Below are 23,167 nucleotides of genomic sequence, written 5' to 3'. Positions count from 1 at the left end.
ATCCCCACCTTCTCATGACACTATCAGCTGCAAAGCAAGTGCCTCTTCTCTCCAAACATTCAAAACTTCTCATGCTTCTCATGATTTAAGTTGCATTCAAATACTTCTCATACTTCTCGTGATTAAAGTTTGGGTTTGTTTTCCAGCTTATGAGCAAAGCCAGAGTCTCCAAAGGCCAGACCTGATGGTACCATGGGCTTCTTTAGCACCTCTTATGTAGATTCTTTTAGGTGCTATATTGTTTTAATAATTAAAGAATGTTAGTAATTATTATCATCAGAAAGATTCCTGCTTGCTTTTTATGCTCCTGGGCCATTCTTGAAATGGATAGAGAGTAAATTCTTATTCTATACTATAAATTAAAAAAAAAATTTCTTATGTCAGTTATACATACATTTACTTCCATTTTATAGATCTGTGACCACTGTATTTCCAACTACCTGAGAAGTCATAATCAGGTACTCACCCACCTTACATCCAGACCTCTGACTTCATCACAGACTCCACTCAAATCAAAAATATGTCCACATTTGGCACCAAGCAACAAGGAGAAGCTGATTTCCTGTTATCACTCAGGCAACCACAAACAATCCAACCTTCCAGCACTGGGCTTTGCTCATTAATATTGAGGAAACATTCAATTACGACAAACAAATGCAATTCCGTAGAACTTTAAAGAACTGTTTAGGAACACCATGATACTTTAACACAAGCCCCTTCTTTTATTTCCTTGACATCGAAGCTTCAGTGCCCCGACATGTAACGGCATCAAAAGGAGCCACAAAATTCCACATGAAGCCAGAACAAAAGGCATACCTGACATTAACCACCTTGGCATTCCCAAACAAGACCTGAGGTCTGTCTTTAAAGCATGGATAAGCTGCCTTCCCTCTTTGTGAACTCCTAATGGCTGTCAGAGCTGTGTCAAAGGCATTCCTTCTCAGCCTACTCAGTAACTCCACAGCCTCACAGGAGCAAAGAGCAAGAGTTAACTACTGACAAATACCATTTCTGCCATTTCCAGCCATATTTGCTGGCTCAAAAATGCAACTTTAGAACAAAATTTTTCCTGTTCCCACTATCTGCCCTAAATTTTATACCAAGGGCTTAAGTTCTTCTTTCATTTACAGGAATGTAAGTGGAAGACAGTCAAGATTTTGACTGATAAACACAAGTACAGAAAATGGACCATATCAGAAGAGACACCTAAGCCATCACATGTGCTACAGTTAGATTCTGTTTGTATCACAGAAAAAACCCCAAGCAATTAGTACATTTGAAATCTTTCCCAGATGTGCAAGTATGGCACTCTGATGGGGATTTCTTTACACTTTTTTCTGCTTTTAGTAAAACAACTCAAACACAACAAAAAAAACCCCCTCACTCAATACAGATACTAATTTTTTTCCCATGGTCAGTGCTAAAGAAAAAAAAAATTCAAAACAAAGTCTTCATTCTTCAGCTCTTAATGATTTTAATAAGGATCACGTGTTGTTCAGAATTACAAAAGATTCCAGGCAGTGACTGCAAAGGTCCTGCTGCTATGAATTACAGATCCCCATTAAGAGCACTGATCCTTTAGTGCTTGCCCCTCTTGCACTGTGCCAAGGCCCTTGTGTTTAAAGGTCAAGCATTCCCTAAATCAGAACTCTCTGAACAACCAAAACCATGCTGCTTTATAGAATCATGCAGCCCCTTTGGCCAATTCATGTTTCTTCAGTCAGATCTATATTTAACCCAGAGCCTTATGAATTTCCAGTTTATCCATTACCCCAGGTGCAGAGCTCTCCCCACAAGGCTTTAGTCTAACTCACACACAAAAACTGCCATTGTTAACACGAGAGAATCTCCACCAGCACAGAGCTACTGCAAAAGCCAAGCTGGAGCAATGGGAAGTCACCAGCTGCAGGCAAGGTCCAACCTGTGACAGGAGCCCACCCTGGCACACTGAGATCAGCAGCTAAACCCAGCCCAAAGGCAGTGCCCTCCTCCCTGACAACACAGCAGCACCCCATTGATCCCAAAGGATTGCACTAAGACATCAAAGCTCACGTTATTTTATGTATCCTGCCTGAAATGCAAGGGAATAAGGTTGCTGGAAAGACAAATAGGTCAGGGTAAGAAGACTACAGGTGAACAGCTGAGGGAGCTGCAAGCTGGAATGCAAACCAGACAAAACCCGTGCAGCCAGGTGCAGGGTGCACTACAGAGGAAAAGAGCTCATCAGCAGTACTAAATTTCTCGTTATGAAAGGCAGCTACACCAGGAATAATCCTGTGTAACAGCCATCAGCTGGCAACCAAAGCACCACGCCCTTCAACATCAGTCTTAAGCCCCTATTAAGTAAGCAGGAAAATGGTGGCAGACAAGTGAGCATGGAAACAAGGAAAAGGTGAATTAAAAATCAGCACACTCATAGTAATTCCATGACAAAGGCTGATTCCAGAGCTGCTCTTCTCTTTGTTTATGAAGGAGGACATGTCTTCCTGGAGTTCAGCCCCATAAATACAAACAGCAAGTAAGAGAAGTGACTTCTGCCACTTCAGCTGATCTGTGTGCAAACTGTATAAATACCATAATTAAAACTGATGAGAAAAAAAAAATCAGATGCCATTTCTCAAAAATGGCCAATTTCTTAGTCAAATACAAGCTAGAATGTGTCCTCATGAGCTGCATGGCAAAATTAATTCATTTAGATACTTCCCCCTTCCACTGAGAGATGCCAGTGGAAATAAAATTCATCTTCTCAATGGCTTTCAAAATTCCTTTTATTTATTTATTTTTTTAAATAAAAGACAGACCAGTCAGCATGGTCCATGCATTGAAAGTTGGAGTCCCAGAGTTTAGTCAGCACAGGTTTATACAGATGGAAGTCCACTGAGAACACCACACACTGCAGATTTGCTCTCAGGCAAGGAAAGGCCAAATCATACCTGTAATTATAGAACACCAGGTCAGAAGGGACCTCAAAGGATCATCTGGTTCAAGCACAGTCTAGACAAGGTTGTCCAGCACCCTGTCCAGCCAAATTTGGGAAACCAACAGCCAACACTGGGGAATCCATCACTTCCCTGGGGAGATTGTTACAATGGCTGATTGTTCTCGTTGTGAACAATTTTCCCTTGTGTCCAATCCCAGAATTACTGTCAGGTCCAAGCAAATTGCTGAAGAACAGGATAAGGACTGAATGCTAAAACTGCCTTTATAACAAGTGAGGCTTGGTCTAAACTGCTCTGCCTGAGAACAACCACAGCACTAAGAAAATTAAAGCCTGGTATGTATTTCAAGATTTTAAAAAAGAGCTGTGCAAAACCCAGACTTTTTTTCATACAGAAGCTTCTCAGATTTAAGCTTTGCCCAGGGGAAGAAGTGAATTAGTCTCATCACTGGGAAGACAGAGCTGCTGAGTGCAATGGGAGACCTCACCTCAGCAAGGCCCAGTGTGCAAGACCAGGATAAACTCGGGAATTCTCCAAGTTGGATGTAATCTGAGAAACCCAAAGGTGGCTTATGAACACTAGCTTCTGAAAACTTTCACAGGAGCTATCCATTAAAAATAAAAAAATAAAAAAAATCACACCAAACCCCCAAAATGGGTCTTCAGAAAACACACAAACAAACCCCCCAGTGTTCTGTAGCCTGTCCTTGCCAGCAATGCAGCAGCAAGCAAGCAACAGAAAACTGCCTTCAGACTGCATAAGTCATACATAACCCCTGGTTACTGAAAAGAGAGCAGAATTAGTTAAAAAAAAAAGACTGAATGATAACAGGACAAGAACCTGATTATTTTTGGAAAGGGCAAAGGGTGGGGTTTTTTTGTTCATTAAAAGACTGTGAAGAGGAGTCATATTGATTTTTAAGTGATTGGTTGAACTGTAAAGCACCTCATCAGAGAAGGAAACCATTACAAAAAATAAATCTTGAAAGTTAAAAGATGCAGCGAAAGTTGCAGGATTCAACACAGAAAAGATGGAATTACCAAACTCTTCAGAGAATTGCTTAGCAGACATTTAATACACGCAGAGTAGTTAACTACAGTTAGCAATTAACAAAAATACAGATCATTACAAGGAGTTCCAGAAGAGTGTCTTGAAAAACCTCTGTCTTGGGAGTCCAAGGCCAAGATATAAAACCTGAAATGATGACAGTGCTGATTCAGAGGAGCCAAAGAAGAGCAAGGAAGATGTTCAAACAGCATGATGGACTCACACACAGTGACAAACCACCACAAACATTACAAAGCAAAGGACTGGCTCAAGCTCTAGCAATCTGTTCAAGATTGTCAAAGACAAGAACCTGAATGATCTGCATTGTTATTTTATTCCACAGCCCCAGACACTCAGAATTAAAAGGCAGCAAATCAAGTCCATGACTTCTGGAGACTTTGAAAACCGACCACAGTTAGAGCTCCTAAAACAGCTGGTGGAATACACCTCTCCAAAGCTAAGCCAAAACACAAATAAATCTTGTATTTCATTAAATAATTAATTTCCAACTAATACGATTGAGACTTTGTATTTATATCTAAAGTATTGCTCAAAAATAAAAAGGAAGCATTTTTCTTCCTCTGAATGGATCTACTTTTATTTTCTTGTGCTCACAAGTTCATCACACCCCTGATTTCAGCAGGGCAGGAGACTGCAGCAAAGCAGAGCTGAGCAGCAGGAAGCAGGAGGAATGTTTACATTCCTCAGCAGTGCTTTCACTGCCTTCCAGACCCACTGAAAAGAAACAAATGTCATTATCATCTTTAAAAAAATACGTACAGAAAAACTTCATGTGGGTTTTGGACATGTGAGGGAACGTGACTTTCAAACTGCTGCAAGGATTCATTCAAAGGCCACTTGTCACCAGCACAGCTGCTCAGCCAGCTCTTCTGTTTTGCCTCCATTTGTGTTTCCCAAGACAGGGAATGTTTGTTACAGACTTGTACCATCAGACTATTCAGAAGCCATCTAGTCCTGAGCTTGGAGACAGATCAAGAAGGCCCAAACCAGGTCTGAGTTTTGTAGGAATGCTACAGACGTTGCTGTGTCAGATCCTAAGTGAACAGGATGGGGGAAAAGTCTTACATAATAATAGAAGATTTTATATAACAGTATATTTCAGATCCTACTGCTGGAATTATCCCACCAAAATTCCACAAATTATTCCCCCTCCAAGGAACTTGTGTTACAACAAGGAATCAAAACAAGCTTCTGAATATTTTTCACTGATGAGCTGGGCACAAAGTAGTGTCCCCATTCCTGCCCCCTCCCTCTATACTACTTGACTGCATTTTCTCACTTAAGAACCTTTTAAAAAACAAATCCACATATTTATAAGCAAATAAACTTTTTGACTGCATCTTGCTCTGTGGACACAGTAATTCCCCTAAGGAGAGGCATAAAAGCCTAGTGTTAACAAGGGGCTCAAAAGGAAGCCCCCCTGGCCCCTAAGGGTGAAGTTTGTTGCATATCATGTTTATTAATCTAGATAATCAATTCCAAGAGAGGTGAAAAGTTAAGCCCCTCCTCGTTGATTTATGTTGTGACAGTAGCCTGATGTCAAACAACAATAATTTAAACTACAGTTTCATGCACACAGTCACCTGGATTAAACCAAACCAAGCCATGCTGCCAGGACTGATGGCACAGCACACATGGCCACAGGCAAAGCCATCTCCCCCACCACAGCAGCCAGGAGAAGGACTTCGGCAAGGGAAAACCTTCTCCCAAGTTTCACTCCAAAGGCAATACAAGGAAGTGGTAATTAACTCTATTTCTCCATAGGGGACTTCAGAGCTGGATCTACAGAGGCAGACCAATGAAAAAGTGAGTCCTCTGCACAGACAAACCATCCAGACCATTGTTGTACGGGTCGGTTGGACAGTGGCCCGAACAATAAGCTGTTTTTAGAAAACCAGGGATTCATCCTCTTATGTGGCATGAGGGAGGGATTTAGCCTTAATTTAGCACCATTTAGAAAAGATTACCCTTTAATTGCAATAGGAGTTGGCAGACACTGGCAGCAGTGAAAAGCCTTTATCCTGCAAAGCTTCCAGGCGGTCAGTGACAGCTCCCAGGCCAGCAGCACAGAGCCAGCCCTTGCTGTCCCCAGCTGGCTGCTCCAGGCCACTGGACCACGGGGCCACCCGGCAGCTGCGGAGACAAACCCCTCATTCATGGGCACGAGGGGCAGGGAGGGCCTGTGGGGCTGCCACAGGGCACCAGGGGAGAGGAGCCACAGCCTTCACAAGGACTCAGCTGTCAGTGCCACCCAGGGCTCGGGGCCCGGCTGGTTTGGGCAGAGATCTGGCATCAGGGAGATGCCCACTTCCTTCCTTTGGGGATCAATCTTTGGCTAGGTCAGCAGAGGCACAGCTCCCGTTCTCAGGTGGCAGAGAGGTGTTATGCAGTACTTCAGAGCTCTGCTGAAGCAGAGTGCAGGGTTGCCAAATCCCTGCCAAGACCCAGTAGCTCATTGCCACCCAGTCTCATTGCCACCCGGTCACCTGTTAAAAATGTCATCTAATTTGGAGCAAACCCAAATGCTCTTCCAGATTGGGGTCCAGGAAAATGTCATCCTTGTTCAAACAGATTTTGCTGCAACAGTAACACCTGTGCTATGTCTGTGCTGGAATAATCCCAGTTTAGGCTGGCATAGGACATCCCAGATCCTACTGCAGTTTAACTCAACCCAGCTTTATTTTTAAAAGTTCAAAGAAATGATTTCTGTGCACAGATAAGGCCTTAAGCCAAGGTTTAACACTCTTCCCCTCCATGTCTTACCCATGCCTGGCATGGCCTTAGGCCTGAAAGATGAAGCCACTGCCCAGCTGCTAAGCCATCTGAACTTACTGGGAACCAGGGAGGGAAGAAATAATTCTCCAGCAAGGAGGCTGGGAGCTGGAGAAGAAAGCTGTCAGAAAAGGACTGATTAGATGAGAAGCCATGAGAAGGAATAGTGTCAAGGGAGGAGGTAAATCTTGGAAGGAGGAGGCAAAGAGCATGTGTCCAAGGGAAAAGAAGACACTCAAGACATGGTAGAGGGCAACAGTGGAAGGAGGAAGATCAGAAACTGCAATGGGGTTCAGCAGGAAACTGAGGAAGAGGAACAAAACCAAGTGCAGGAGGAAGTAGGAGTGAGAAGAAGAGGCATGAGCCTGTAGCTGCTCGACCATTTCAGATATGAATGGGCAGCCAACTATCTAGTATCCCCTTTGTGCCCTAACTGCTTCCAGCCCCTTGGCCTAAGGCTGAAATTTGTCTCCCATCTGGTGTCCAAGGTAAAGATCACAAAGCATGGCCTCCCATAGAGCTGTGTAAGAGTCCCTAAAATTAATCACATATTAACCAAACTTAGCTAAGCAGCAACTGTCAGAGACACGAGTCTACTCAGGACATTATTTCAGCCTAAGACTTCACAGGACAGAGAAACCATCCTGGCAGGGGCAAGGAACAGCACTGGTTTAAACTTGACAGCATGTGAGAACTACCCTCCACGTCTGGTTTTCACACATGGAAGCAGAAGGTCTTGATCCTCTTTGAGCTGCAGCAAAAGCTACAGAAGAGGAAGTGGAAGGGCAGACTTCAGGTCCAGCAAGGAAGCACACACTTGTTGGAAATACTGTGGGTTGGTGGAGAACAAAACCCAACCAGTAATTGTGTCATTTGCTCAGGGCATTCTTTCCTAAACGTTTAAGTCCTGTTCAAGTAACCTTGCATTGCACTCAAAAATGCCTTGGAAGGATATTATTAGATACCCTTGAACAGTATTACACTTCTTTGTGTTCATTGCCACTGCTGCTCCTTCTCAAACATCTTTACAGGACTAATGTCTAAAGCACAGCTAATTCAAAATCAAACTATGATCCCAGCACAGAACTGAGAGTCCCGTCTTGCACTCGGTGACACACTGAAGCAGACAAGTTTTATTTTTTAAGACTATAAGGAAGAATTCTCTGTCTTTCCAGGAGCCCACTGCACATTCAGAGCTGGAATTTGAGCAAGTTGGTTTGTTGCATTACAAATGGACACTGTTCTCAGGCACATGAAGGCCACAAAGTCAAAGAAAAAATGAAAGAAATAGAGTAAGAGGAACTCCAGCCATCCCCACAGATATTATCCAAATTCCTCAAACATAACTTTTTCATTATTACAGCAGTTTTCTGCACTCCAAGAAGAAAAAGGAAGAGAAATACAAAGTCCTGAAATTTCACTAGATACTAGATCACTAATCCAACAGGACAACACTAACTACACTCTGCTGCAACACCAGTTCCAAAGGCAGCATTAAGACAGATCTTAAAACACAAGAAGAAGAGTTAAACAAACCAAGAGTTAAACAATCTGAGTCTGAGCACTGGAGAGCATTCATGTGCACGTAGACACCAAGTACTGGTCTGTTCTTGATAGCTCTTTTAGAAGTAAAATCTAGCTTTTAGAGCCTCGTTGAACCAAGGCAATGGAACAAAACTCAGATGTGCCTGAACTCCACATCTCGTGGAAGCTCTGTTCCCCCACTGAAGATTAAGGTCACATTCTTCACACAAAGCCTAATGTTATGTGCACTAAGACAAAGCTAACACATGACCAGCACAGCATGGTACTGGGCAGCAAATGGAGCCCAGGGCAAGGAAATACTTCCATCAAATTAATCACTTTCTGTGGAGATGACCTTGCCACAGAGAACAATGATGATAAGACAGGAAAATACATTCCTTGTGAAGCACACACAGAAATATAGTGTCAACCTGAATGCTATTTCAGGCCTATTGTGAGCAAGTACAGGACAGGCCTGTTGTGGAAAAAAGGGCAAACACAGCCACAGTGATGGTGGACACGATAAATGTTCTTTGAGGCCAGTTCTCAAAACTCCCAGAGCCAAGAACCTTAAAAGTGAACAGATGCCTCACAGGGGCTTTGCCAGCCCCAAAAGCCTCCCTGGATGAGGCAGATTCAGAGACATTCCCCAGCTGCAGTTCCTCACACTGAGGAGCATGAAAGGAATGAATGCCTTACTATGCTCCACAAAACCCCCTGACAATAGGGAGGTCAAAGGGAACATCAGACCAATTTTAACATTAACAAGCTTTGTGTCATGTTAAAAGGGTCCATTTGCTTCAGTCCCAATAACTCATTTATATTTTAGGGCACTTGGCCACACAGGCTAGATTAGAACAACCAGCTACAAACCAGTGGAGTAGCTATTATTATATATATGCATCTCCACATATATATATGTGAATATATGCCTATATATCCACACAGCTACAATTCTCTGCAGATGCCAGCAGCTCTCTCCCACTGCATTCCTTACTGTATTCCTACTGTTTGGTTTCTACCTGTTTTCCAAGTGAAATGAGTAGGCATTTCTCTTCCTTGTATCCTTCCATAGAGAGGAACACGAACAGTTCTAGCTACAGTTTCCCTCCAATTCACTACTGTGCTTTCCTTCACTGAGAACCCAGGAGGACAGGAAAGCATAATGGCTCACTTGAGTGAAAATTAATCCTGGAATACAGGATTTTTCCCATCCCAGAACCCCACAGAAGTTAAAGGTAACCACAATTCCTTCACACTGTTCTAGGAGTTATATTAGCAGTTCACAAGGACAGAGGGTAGAATGATGCAGAACACATGCAGGGATGAGAGGAGGGCTTCAAAACTCCTGAACATGACAGTGATTAGTAGGATCACTGCAAAAGCCCACATGTAGGAATGAAACTATAATGCCCATGAAATGCCTGACAGTGACAAGAGACAACTCTTCCCTGCATTCCTTTCTTAAGATGTAATGCTGCAAGTGTCACAGGAGTCAGCATTCCTTCAGCCCTCCTGAAATCCAGACAAACAACTAACATATCTCACATGCTCCACTTGCTAAAATCTAGATTCAGCTACTCAACCCTTCAGTGAGTATTCACTGACTATATATAGCTGAGGGGTGAGCCACAAAAACCAGTTCCAACTTCAGAACTGCATCCTAAACTGTGGAGCATCTTATGAAATACAGTATGCAAAAAACATACACATGGAAGCAGCAGACTTGTTGAGACTGGTGACTGGAAGGGAGCTCTGGAGACCACCCACCCCAACCTGTCACCAACAGCAACCTGCTCAGGACATTGTCCAGTTGGGATTTGAACGTCTCCAAAGATATTCTTTGGCCCATAACCCATGGGCAAAGAATAGAAAATGAGAAAGTAAGTTTGACATGGCACAATGTGTTTGTGGTTATTTATGTATGTGCTATGGCTCAGTCTCTAGTTTTTATGGACTGTTCTGCAGCAACACAAATAACACTTGAGCTGGAGCTAAACAACTCCACAGCTGGATTTGTTCCAAGTGACTCCAATGTGCTCTTAAAATATTTCTATGATTACTGAATGATCTTAGAACAAGACTTCATTGTAACCAGTGGGGGTGGAGGGAAATGTTTTAAAACAGCCCTATTCCCCAAATGCTGCTCTAATTTAGCCAGTTCAGTGCAAGTGGTCTCATTTCCCAGGGATTAGTTGGGGTATTTTAGCCTCAGCCCACCTTTAAATTGGACTCAATTAGTAGAGAACATAGGTTGCAGTCATAAGAAAAAAAAAAGAAAAAAGTATTAATTACCTCTAAAAGAAGAAAACTGCAAAAATAGCTGCCTTATAGTTTGCATTTTGTGTCTGAAATGCAGCCCCTGACAGAGCTGCAGGTGGAAGCCAGCAGAGGTTACACTCAGGCCCTCAAACTGCACCCAAGAGCCAGAAGACAGAAGATACACAAACCCCAAGCTGTTAACAGGCAGATCTGGTGTAAGACCACCATCAGCTGGAGTTCAGTGATTAGCATTTAGAGATAGTATTCAGAGTATTTAGTCACAAGAGCAGCCCTGTTGCCTGGACATTACTTGTCCTCGGGCAGAACAACATTCTTTCTTGCTAATTATGCTTTAGACAAAGTATCCCGGGCCAAAACTTATAATTTACTTTTAAAGCCAATTGTGCATATACTTCTACACCTGGCATTGCTATAACATTAATATAGTGAATATAGAAATTATCATGTAATGTTTATTATATAAATAAACTCATGCAAGACAAAACCTGGCATCCATGCACAACTGAAAGCAATTCCATATGGTAATTGCTAACATTTTAAGAATGACAGGCTGGTAACAGGTCAGGAATGTTAAATTTCAAATAAAACTCCTAATATTTTTTTACTTTTTAAATTTTTTTTTTTACAGAAGTGTTCGCTTCTGAAAACCTTTTGGAAAAACCCTTTCATGAATAGAAAAAGGAGAAACTTTATAAAGGTTATGGCAAGTCTCCTGCTCTCCAACTGCAGCAATTTCACAATCAGCAGTAGTCCCAAAACAACCCCAAAGCCCTAAGGGTTTACAGAGGAGCATCCAGCCAAAGGCAGGAAGGAGGCTGGAGTCTGATGGCTGAGGAATTAAGCAACTCCAGTTTCACCTTCCACTGGGCAGTGGGGAACTCAGACACACCTACCTGCTGTACTCCAAGTTCTCCACCCTGTCTGGCTTAGGTTACCCCCCAGTCTCAGAGATTCCCTTTCAAATCTGTGAAGACTGTGGCTCTCAAGTGCACAATACATGTAGGGTTACAGGCAGAGGAGGCCCAGAGAAAACAGCATCCTCTGAGAAAAAAAAAACCTACAAAAAAAAAAAGATTTGTTGTCTTTTCCATGTGTTCCTTCCCTTTTATCTTCTGAGCACAAAGCAATTTTAAGACCAAACAGAATTCCCCAAAAATACATATTAAATTAGGAGACTGAATTTGGTCTCTGTAATCAGAAGGGATCTGAACAAAAGGGCTAAACCTCCATGTAATGGCAAGCAGGGAATGACAAGGAGCCAAAAAAAGAGGCACCTCTGCAACTACCCAATGCACTTTTGGGAAATATGCCTTCAGAAATCCTTCCACAGATCCAATGAAATTCTCCAAGAAAGGTTATTTGAGAAGCAGACACATCAACCCCTTCAAAACTTTAGAAGGGCAAGGGGGTAGGGAGGCTGGGGGAGATGGGTGGGGAGTGAGACAGCCAAAGGTCTCAGGAATGCTGCAACATCCTCCCCCAGCACAGCTCCAGGAAGGATGCTCCTAGGGCAGTTGGGAATGTTTTGACCATGCTCAGGGTACACAAGTTCTGTGCCCAGTCTCCAGCCCTCCTCATCCCTTCCCACTGCTCAACTGCCAAGGTCTACATAAGAGAATGACCTCTCATTATAAAGAAGTGAATGACCAGAAGCATCTTTCAAAATCCATTCTTAAGAAGAGCAGCAGATTAAAGATGTTTTCTTCTTGTGTTTAGCTGTCATATGCAAAAAAGAGACTCAAGCTTGTTCAGTCTTCTCATCATGCAGGAATTCACCAGACATACATGTAGGTACACATGAAAGGAATAAGAATACAAGTAGCTGCCTCCTGTTGCAAGACATTCCACATGTGCTTATGCTTTATTAACTTCCAGTGAAATACAGAATTCTGCATTGTGTTCACTGTGTGCCATGGGGAAATCTGTGTTCACAATTAGGTTTGATGTGCTCAAAGAGATTTCTGAATGTGGTTCACCAAGGTCACATTAAAGCAGGCAAGTCCATCCATTCAGTATTTAATTGCCTGTACTGCAGCACAATTGGGAGAGACAACACTGACTCATGGACTGTATTTAAGGAAGTTTCATCAAGAATTGCTTAAGTACATTAAACTTTAAGTGCCAATAGGTTTTTGGAATTTCAGGATGTATTTCCTTTCACCACAAGAGTAACAAGAATTAGAAATTCATACCCTAAACAGGATTGAAGAAGGAAAACATAAAATCTAAAATCCCTTTCCTTCAAGTTACTTTCTCACAAATTGAACTAGAGTAACATCCTTAATAGCCTCACTGACACAGTAAGGAAATTTGTAATGCTGTAAACTAAGGACATAAGACAACAGTTTTAAAAGTTTGCTGTTTCAAAAACCAAATGAGCTCTTCCAATTCCATGACAGTTCTGGCCATTTCCAAAAGGAGAGAGTTCAACACACTTCCACTGGCTTAAGTTTATTTAAAACAGCTGCGCTCACAAAACTGACATTCCCATTTTCTGCCCACAAAACATTCTCAGCCCAGTTAAAATAAAGGAGGGAGGAAAACAAGACAAGAATCTGGTGCTGCTACTGCAGATCAAAATCCAAGTATTTATGAGGGTGTCTCGCTGAACTTCCTACCCAGGCTGCAGTGCCTGCTCTCCTACCAAACCCTGCGGCACAGCTCCAAGGAAATGCTGGCACACCATTTTCCTGCTGATGGGGAAGAAAGTCATTGCAGTTCTGGTCATTACTTTTCAGGATCCAGCTGCATTCCCATAAGATCTCCCAGTTTGTAAGCAGTTAAAGCACAGTACAGACTCTGCTTTTTTGCTGGTTTTAGAAAAGCTGCACCAGAGGCTCTCTGAACACGCAAACCTTAACTCACAGAAACCCCAAGGCAGTTGCAGAATTATGGGCTTGGTTTGTTGTTTATACCAGGGGTTTAGCAGCACAAACATCTGTACCAGGGGAGATGCTTAGTTAATGCTTCACATGTCCAGATACAAAACTGTCCCATGAGTATCAGAGGTCTTAAATTATTCAGCATTCAAAATGCAGCTACTGGAGTCATGGAATTCCTCCTCTACAGGATAGGAGAAAGGGAAAAGGCAGGGGCAGTTCAGGTACTTTCTAGCCTCTCTGGGCACACATAAGAAACAAGTCACCTGAACTTTCAATTCCTCCTTCCTCTATCCTCACTTCAAAAAAAAAACTCTAGGGGGTAATTTTTTTTGTTTTTAAAGGCACAATCCCTGATATCTTCGCTTTTAAGACTGGCAACACTGCCAATAAATAAGCAGTGCCCAAAGCCAAGATTTTGGCAATGAACACCTGTATTTGAGGCTACAGGGGCAGGTGTCTCACATTTGTCTCCCCTGAACAGATTTGCTGCACAAATAAGAGCACAGATCCCATGCAAGCCCAGCATACGGCACAAAATGATTTCTTAAGTCCCTCTCACTTCAATTAGTTTCTCTGGCAAGACCTTCATAACCCACCTATGAAACAAAGTCACACTGGACTGGTCTCTGTTCCCACTGAATTCCCAGAGGATCTTGTCACAATTGAATAATCAGATGGTAGAGGGATCTTACTCGTGACTGTACAGAAAATCAGCAAACTTTGTATTTAGTAAAATTCTTAATAAAGATACACAATGAAAGAAATGTACCCCTTGTAATGATTGAAATTGCAATCTACTGTACTGTACTCCTTCTCCTTCCCATCAGGAAAGGAACACCTCCCCAAACACAAAAGGAGTGTCTAGTAAACCTGCCATGGTAAGGGGATTTTTCAACTTAAAAGTGTTCTGGTTGTCAGGCACTTGAAGTTAACTAATTTCCACTGTTTAAATGCAGATTTCACGTAGCTATACAGTTTGCTACAGAACCCACTTTCACTTCAGCCTCACCTGCTGTGCACACATAAGACAGATTTTTAAAACATGACAGGATCTCATTCATCTCCAAAACCAACCAGCCATTCAAATTTAAAAGCAACCATCCATATTGTTATGAAAGACCACAAAGCCAGCCAACAAAAGCTAGAGCAGCTGGACTGATTTAAGATCACGAAGTTTATCATTCCACTACAACAGGGAGAAAAGAAAATCAGCATATTTTTCTAGAGGACAAGGCCAGCACAAAGACTTCTTAAGGGTACTCAGAGAGTGCACAAACGTTTGCATTTTCTTACTGGTTTTATCACACTCAATATGTTGCTGTATTCCCAATGCAAATCCTTCTTTATAATCCTCTGCCTACCACCACTGCTAAGAGATGTAGGAGAATATCTCAACACTGCTGAGAGACAGAGTGAAAACCATTACCCAGTGTGTAAACTGGACTTCTGGAGTGAGAAATGTCAGAGATGGAGGCCACAAAAGCTTGAAGAAAAAAAGAATCGCATGGAACAATAGATATTTACTGAAAGGAAAATAACATCTCGTTATAGGCCAAGCCTTGTCATTAGTGGCATTACAGGTATTAAATTACGGATATTTATACAAAATTCAAAGGGGACAGAAGACAGTTTGAGTTGGAAATAAACAGATCAATCCCTGTTCTCCACTTGATATCATTTATGTGAGAAATGATTATTTATGTGAATCTCAGTTATAACAGGTGAGAATATTTGATTTTAAGTAATTCTTGGTTAAAACCAAACACTTTTTGAAAGCATCGTCAAAAGGGAGCCGAGTGGAATTGCTTTGCACAGCTGCTGAACACAGTGAACCAAGACACAAGTCAGACAGAAGCTTTTGCTCACATGGATACAAGTCTCAGAAAGCTACTGCATTAAACTATGCCAAAGAAAAATTTCAATCAGGACCACTGCTGGATGATTTCTGCTAAGTCAGAGACCAAAATTTATTTAGGGAAGTATGTTTTGGCAGAATAGCCTTTCTTCTTTTTATAGCATGTACCAAAGCTGAGGGCACATGCTAGATGACACTGCTTTTTTCTGTTCATTGCCTCTTGGGGACAGTCACACTCATCCAACAATAGCCAATTTCTATTTCAAAGGCCAAATGCCCCTTCCAAATGACATCAAACACTATATATAATTATATACTGACTGCTTGAAAACACATTCTTTCCCTTTCCTTCCTGACATCACACTGTCAAAAAGTTTCATCCCCAGCTTCTGGCAGAGATGTTGTTTCAGGGGATCCTTGTATCTTTTCTTTGGGGTTCCTCTTACAACAGAATAAACCCCAAACAAATATAATCCTTGATTATCAGGAAACACAAAGGATTCTGACCTTGCTAAGAGACTGAAATCAGATGTAACAAGCTCTTTGTGCACAGGAAGCAATGAGACTTGTTTGGTTTGGGCAGGTCAGAAGCCAGTGATGGCATTAGGTCAATACACATCTTTGCCTTGGAACCAGAGCCAAAATGCAGGTTCAGTTCTGTCCAGCACTGACAGACTGGACATGCAGAGGGATTTCCTAATGAACTCACCAAATACTGTCTCCCTGTCTACAGCACAGCACTCTGCACCACACTGGGAGCTTGCCAAGTCCCACACTGCACGTTGGCAGCAACTGAGGGGTGAGAAGATTAAAGGACACCAAGAAGTGCAGCCTCCTGCAGAGTCCAGGCCATCCAGCACAGCTCAGCACCCCACCAGACACACCACTGGCTTCAGTGAGGGCTGCACAAGTCCTCACATGGCACAGCAGCTTCCCAAACATGGCCACAGGACTGCAGGGAATCCCTGTCCATCCCCACACTGAGCTTCAGCTGTGCTGGGGCCAAACATTCCCAGTCAGACCCATGCCCAGGCACACGTCCAGAGCCAAGCCAGTCCTGGGAAAAGGTCTCTCTACACACCATGTGGGTCCCTGCTTGCCCAGAGCTCCAGTGGCAAATCCATCTGTTTATGGGCAAGATGGACCACAGCTTTTAGCAGACTCTTCAGGTAAGTCCCATCTACCCACTCCAAAGAGGGGTAAGCCTGGGGTGTAAAGGCAGACTCCACTGCCTGGTGGAAATTCCAGTCAGAGCAGGGAAAACAGCTGAGAAGAGGAGGAGGAAAGTAGGAGGTAGAAAGAAGAAAGACAAGAGCTGGAAGAAGGGGGAACTAAGCAAAAAAGCCAGAGTCTGCAGCTATTACACTTAAAATTCAGCTCTTCTCTGAAATGGAGGCTCCTCCATTCATTTGCATGGCAAAGTTGATTTATGTCACTTCCCTCTGCTGAGGTTTTGCAGATCATATTTCAAACCCACATTATATTCCTCTGTTGCTGGGTTACCAGATCTGAACAAACAATTCTCTGCAGTCTGCCAAAAGCAGAGAAAGCAAGCAAACGAATGCCTGGAGGATGCATCACCCTCTGGAAATCATCTTATGGCCCCACGCTGCTACAGATTAGTCACAAGCTTACACAGCAGAGACTGAGAGAGGAAATGGTGAATGAATCCATTAACTCTGAGGGCAGCACAGAGACCTCAGAACTGCTATTCCCACCTGCCTGCCCCCTCCCAGGGAAATGGGGCAATTTTCCAAATCATTAGAATTTTCTTGAAGATCAGAAGAAATACAGCCCTAAATTCAAAGGGATAAATTGGGTATTACCCCCTAAACCACCAAGCGCTTTCCCACAAATGCTGAAACAACAGCCGAGAATCAAGGTTTGTAAGGAGCAAACCACAACAGCCCATGTGACAGAACACCAGTGGCTGTGGGTTTGAGACTTTGAGGCAGGATGTCTGACACATCTGGGCTGCACACACCTCCCCTTCGGGCTGTGGGAACACCCAGCTGTCCCCCACTGTGCTCAGCACCACGAGCAGCTTAAGATGCTCCTCATCACCCCTCTGGTGCTGCTTTAACATGCCCTTGGTGAGCTGGTACCTGCACAACCATGTGCAGTGACCCAAACTGGGGAAGTGACCTAATTCAAAGGCAAAAACAAAAGGAAGAAAAATAATAAAGCAGATCTGGCTCGGTTCCACAGTGTAGTTTAACTGTATCCCCTCCACAGGACAGGAAACACCCAGCGCTGCCACACATCCGGGGGAAAAACAGGTAGCAAATTGCACTACTGTTTCCAAACTTTGGTTTCGTGAAACCTTGAGTTTATTCTAATGTAGAAAATTAGAAACAAATTATCTAATGTCTGCTGGAGGGTCAGGGCCAGCCCTTTGTTCTGGCCCAAGGCAGCAAAAGCGAAACACGATGTTTCTCCCAGCCGAGACTACAGCAGCTTAAGGGAAAACCACTTCTCCAGAAATATGTTTCTAAACAAAAAAATAAAAAATTGATTCCACCTGGCAGTCTTTGCTATTCACCCAAATATTTATGGGTGTCCCATCACATAAGGTACAGTGAACTTTATCACAGAAAGCCCAAGAAGAACATTCAGCAGTTTCATTAAGTAATTGGAAATCGTCACTTCAAGAATATTATTTCTTATTTTTAAGAAAGGGAGTTCAAGGAACACTGGTAAAGAAAATTAAGCCAGTAACATGAAGCCTTACAAGTTACTATTTCCAGTACAGCAGGAAAAAATGCAATGTTTAATTTTTCAGGCTTTATTTTTTTGCAAAAGAAGGATATGTCAGAAAAGCAGCTTTTCCAAAACACAGCACTAAGTGTCTATAACACTGCAAATATCAGATTAAACTTACAGGTGCCTCTATTCTTCATGCAAACCAACCATGATGTATCAAAATATAAGAAGTTTATTTTACACAGGAATAATTTGCTCATCTCACCTATAGTTTTCAACCTGATTTGACACTAGAGACAGCAGTTGTGTTCTCTTCTAACATTTAAGTGTGGCAGGTGTTGGAGTCCATTAAATCTCCAAGACAGGTTCACAGAAGTATAACCATTTTCTATTAGTATGTGCAAAACTGGTATCAGTCCCCTAACACCAGTTTGCAGTTGCACTTTTCTTATTCTAGATTTACATACGTATAACCAGAATTAAACTTCTCCCCAGATGGTCTATTTAAAGAAACATTTCCTTTATTTTATGCATTAAACCCTTTGATTTTAACTGTGCTGCAAGGTTAGAAGTAACCTCAAATGTCATTAAGGTCCTTCTCTTTCAGCAGGAATCAATATTACAGCTGAATATTTATTAGGAGGCTGCAGAGGCATAGCTGAGGCCTTAGAGGTATTGCTGCTGAACATCATTATTTACCATGATTAAACAGAAAGCCTTAGTCAATCCAGCACTGAACTATGAGCACAGAGGGTCTAATCCCAGTCTGTCACTGGCTTGTTAGGTAACTTTAGTTTAGTCATTTTAGCAGAGTGTTATTTGAATGTTTCTTTCAAAGACAACTCCCAGGTTTACCCAGGAATCACCTACAGAGATGTCATGGCACGGCATAAAGTCAATGCATGATCCTTGAAGGTGAAAAACAGAATTGAGAGCCACTGTCGGCCTAAAAAGAAATAAAGAGCCCAGTGCAGATTATTGCCAGTGTTCTTGTAAGCTTGTTCCTCTCTTAAAAACCACATGCAAACCATATCTATCACACTGTGATGCACTGACACGTGCTTTTAGACTTTAAAAACAGACACAGTCTACTTGTAAACCTTTACATTATTACAGAAATAATCAATCCCAATGCCTATGTTTTCCTAGGGATTTAAACACAATTCTACCACCACCACCACAACATAACCAAGCAATCAGAAAGGAGCTTTGAACAGCAGCCCAGTTTCATAGCTGAGCTAGTGGCTGGTCCTAAATCTGACTGACACCTCGAAGCAACTCCAAAGTACTGAGCAAAGCAGTTAACCCCTTTTTCAAGAAAACTTCCACAAATCATCAGGGAAATTATATGTATACAATGTGATGTGTAGTATTTCACTACAAAAAAGCCAGTAGCTTATTTCTCTGAACTAGGGAAAACATTTATCATCATCTTCAATGAAGTATGAAATCAGTTCCCTTTTACAAAAGCAAAGGTGGTACTGAAGATGGGGAGACAGTTTGTATTTAAATTTTGTTCTCTCAAATGAAAATGATAGAAGAAACGCAGCCCAAATTACCATAAAAGATGTGAGATCAAGTCAGCACACATACAAGTAAAAGCAATAACTTAGGGAAGACTCAATCCCAGTTAAAAAGTGGTTGGTGTGGAGCCTCTGTGGCAGGACAGCTCTCCATTTTCACCAGGACAACTTGGATTGCAAACAATGGGTGTACACAGATGTCTTGGTACAGCTCTGAGGATTTTTTTGCTCTCAAAGGGATATAACAGTGTATCTGCCACAATCAGGGATGGGGGGCAGGGAGGAGAACCTGGCCAGAGAGACCTGATGACTGTAGCAGAAAAGCCTGTACCTTCAACAAACTGTGCTATAGAGTTCCCATGCTCAGAGCCCATTCACCTGCGGTATGAACAGGGGGTGCTTCATAAGATGAAACAAAATAAAGCATATCCAAATGTACAACACCCAGCAGGACAGGAAACTGCTGCATGCCTGCCCTGCACCCTGCCTAACGTGGCCTCGTGCTGCCGACACCTCGACACGTAGAGGAACAAAATAACATCTCCAGAGACTAAAAGGGCTGTATTTTCAAAGGCTGCACGAAGTCACAGTTAAGAAGCAAGAGATGGAAAGCACTCCTGTTCTAGGTTGACATGCCACCATCAATCCCCTGCGTTCCCCAAGAACAGTGACCCAGGGGAGAGGCCCTTTAGGTTGGAGCTTGCCACGTGGTAGGTGTGGTGTGCAGCACTCCCCCAGCAGTGCTGGGGGAAAACAAGAAGTTGCATAAACAGCAAAGATGATAAACTCCCCCTCTGAGAGCACGCTTTGTGCATCTGCTAAAGGTTTTACAAGATCAGATCCCCCCACAGCATCACGAGAGAGCTAGAGGAGCAGTGCTCTTTCCCTGTGTAGGATAACTAACAGTCTTCAAGCTGCTCCCAGAACTGTTTGCCTCCCGGGTTTTGATTTAATTACAATGGGACATGCACACACAGAGCAAATCCTTCGGCATGTTAAAAGCAAAAAGGAGTGAATCATTGCTGATCCTGCCATTTTTTTCTTTCCATTTTTTTTTTTTAATCCCTTTCACAAGCTTCTCAAGTGGTGCAGCCCTGAAAGGATGAAAAGACGTTATCATCAAGCCTTTTTCCACCTGAGAGCCAAAACACATAATGCCCAAACATACACAGCACAATCCAGTGACTAAAGCACCACCTGTGACTGAGGCAACCCGGCTCCAACTGCCTTGCTGGCTGAGGTTGGGGCAGCCCCTTCACCTCTCCATGCCATGTTTCCCATCCCACCCACCTAATGAGTTTACTGGCTTTTTGTTCCCTTGAGCTCAACTCTATAGCTCTTACCTTCTTTCCAAGACTGCCACTGCCCTTGGCTTCCACACCTCTACTCCTGTTATGCTGCTGTAACCCTGCTACCTCAAGTGGCTTTAGGAACAGCAGCACAATCAGTTCAGCTCCCATATTTAGATAACGAGTTTATAGTCATGTAATTCAAAGCTATTAACCTCTTTGCTTATGCTGGTTTAACATAACAAAAGCAAAATAAAGCTTTATTTACAAAACGAAAAGACACGCAGGAGGCAGGAAGGGAGAGCGTTCACAGATTCAACTGAATTTGTACCAGTCCATTCCAAGTATTTACCTGCCCTTTGAAATAGCATATTTGGATTTTACTTGAAATCCATTTCCAACTGAATGAGTTAAAGTAAAGCCCCACTGGATACGGTTTGCACGGGTCAAATAAATCCATGTAGGCTGCAATCAAGGCAAGGCCTAAATCAGCTGAAAAGCAGCACAGGGTTTTCCTGCACAGCAAATCACCGGACCAACCAAGGCTATAGGCAGTCAGACAGCTTCCCAAGGGACATGGTAGGGAGTGGATTGGCAGGGGATCAGCTCACAAGGACAGCAAACCACCAGTCTGTGTACTGTGACTCTTCCCACGTTCTACACAAGAAAAATTTTATGTGCCAATTGACCAATACAGCGTTTCTCCTGACAAACCTTACTCTACTGGACAGATTAGATCTGGATTTTCCTTTTGAAAAAAATAAAATAATAATAAAAAAAAATACGCCAACGACAAAGAACCGCACCAAACCAAACATTATGCGAACTAAAGCCTGCTGGTTTATTTTTGCAGTGGTCCCCAACCGAGGAAGTGATGTAACAGCGACACAAGATTCCTCTCCCCACACAAAAGCAGGGGCATGAGAGCACTACCCCCTCCCCCTGGTCCCGGCCCCGGGCAGGGTGGGGAGGCAGCCCCGGCCCCTCGGCCTGACACAGCCCCCAGAGCCCGAGGCCGGACGGGAAGAGAGAGAAAAGCGCTCAGTCCCCTCCCTCGCACATCCCCGGCACGGCGGCGGGGCTCGAGGCAGAAAGGCCTTTTCTTCTCCCCACCGCATCCCTTCCCTGTCCCGGCCGGCCCGCGGCCCGGCGCTGTCACTGCAGGGCAGCGCTCACACGCCGTGCCCGCACCAGGCCCGGGCTCCCGGCCGTCCCCCCGCACCCCCGCGCCCCGACCCGGCCCCGCCGCCGCCGCCTCACCTCCTTCAGCTGCTCCATCTCGGTGCGGATGGTCTCGTACTCCAGCTCCAGCTCCTCGTACTGCTGCTTCAGCTGCTGCTTCTCCTCCAGCACGGCGAGCCCGTACTCCGCCGCCTGGATCTTCTCCCGGGTGGTCTCGCCCAGCTCCTGGAAGAGCCGCTTGATCTCGCTCCGCAGCCACTCGGGCTCCGACTCCATCACCAGCCGGGAATACTCCTCCTCCTCCATGGCCAGCGACATGTCGGCGGCGGGGGGGGCCGGTGGGCGAAGGGGCGAAGGCGCAGCCCAGCTGCCCGCTCCCTAGCAGCGGCGGGGGCCGCGGGCGGCCACGGCAGGGCCCGCTGGGGCCGCCATCGACGGGCCGGGCGGGCGCTGCTCCCGCCGCGAATCCTCCCGGTCCCTCCCGCCGCGAGCGCCGAGCGCAGTGAAATCATTCAAAAGGCACGGCCGGGCCGGCGCCGCACGGCCCGCTGGGAAAGGGAGTCCCCGCCCGCCGCCCCCGCGCGCGCCGCGCCGCCCGCCGGGCCACAGCGGACTACAACTCCCGGCGTGCATCGCGAGGGGCGGTGGCGGCGGGCGGAGGCGGGGAGGAGAGCGGCCCCTGGCGGGGGGAGCGGGCAGCGCAGCGCGGGGAGCGAAGGCAGCGGGGAGCGAAGGCAGCGGGGAGCGAAGGCAGCGGGGAGCGAAGGCAGCGGGGAGCGAAGGCAGCGGGGAGCGAAGGCAGCGGGGAGCGAAGGCAGCGGGGAGCGGGGACGAGGGACACGGCGGGACCCGCGAGGTACCCAAACCGGGCACACACACTGGGGACACACCGCGGGATACCCCCGGGGTACCCAAACCGGGCACACACACTGGGGACACACCGCGGGATACCCCCGGGGTACCCAAACCGGGCACACACACTGGGGACACACCGCGGGACCCCCGAGGTACCCAAACCGGGCACACACACTGGGGACACACCGCGGGACCCCCGAGGTACCCAAACCGGGCACACACACCGGGGACACACCCAGACATACCCTCGGGGTACCCAAACCGGGCACACACACCGGGGACACACCGCGGG

General features: G+C 44.6%; 2 protein-coding genes across 8 annotated transcripts in view; both read right to left on the bottom strand.

The window, feature by feature from the left end:
* BICD2 (BICD cargo adaptor 2) overlaps positions 1-22,516 on the bottom strand; it is a 79,225-nt gene extending 56,709 nt beyond the window's left edge. For all 6 annotated transcript variants that reach the window (XR_007905482.1, XM_051793243.1, XM_051793244.1 and 3 more), the window contains exon 1: positions 22,099-22,516. Coding sequence is in view for 5 of the 6 variants with exons in the window: in XM_051793243.1 (XP_051649203.1) it covers positions 22,099-22,338 (240 nt within the window). In the remaining variant the exon portion in view is untranslated. The remainder of the gene's footprint in view (positions 1-22,098) is intronic.
* LOC127473546 (T-cell surface glycoprotein CD1b-3-like) overlaps positions 1-23,167 on the bottom strand; it is a 180,453-nt gene that overhangs the window by 127,167 nt on the left and 30,119 nt on the right. The window lies entirely within an intron of this gene.

This window comes from Manacus candei, unplaced genomic scaffold (assembly GCF_025592945.1).
Source record: "Manacus candei isolate 608988 ecotype Guabito, Panama unplaced genomic scaffold, ASM2559294v1 h1tg000036l, whole genome shotgun sequence".
NCBI lineage: Eukaryota > Metazoa > Chordata > Aves > Passeriformes > Pipridae > Manacus > Manacus candei.
Note: the sequence above shows the minus strand (reverse complement) of the source record. Positions and strands in the feature narration are given on the sequence as shown.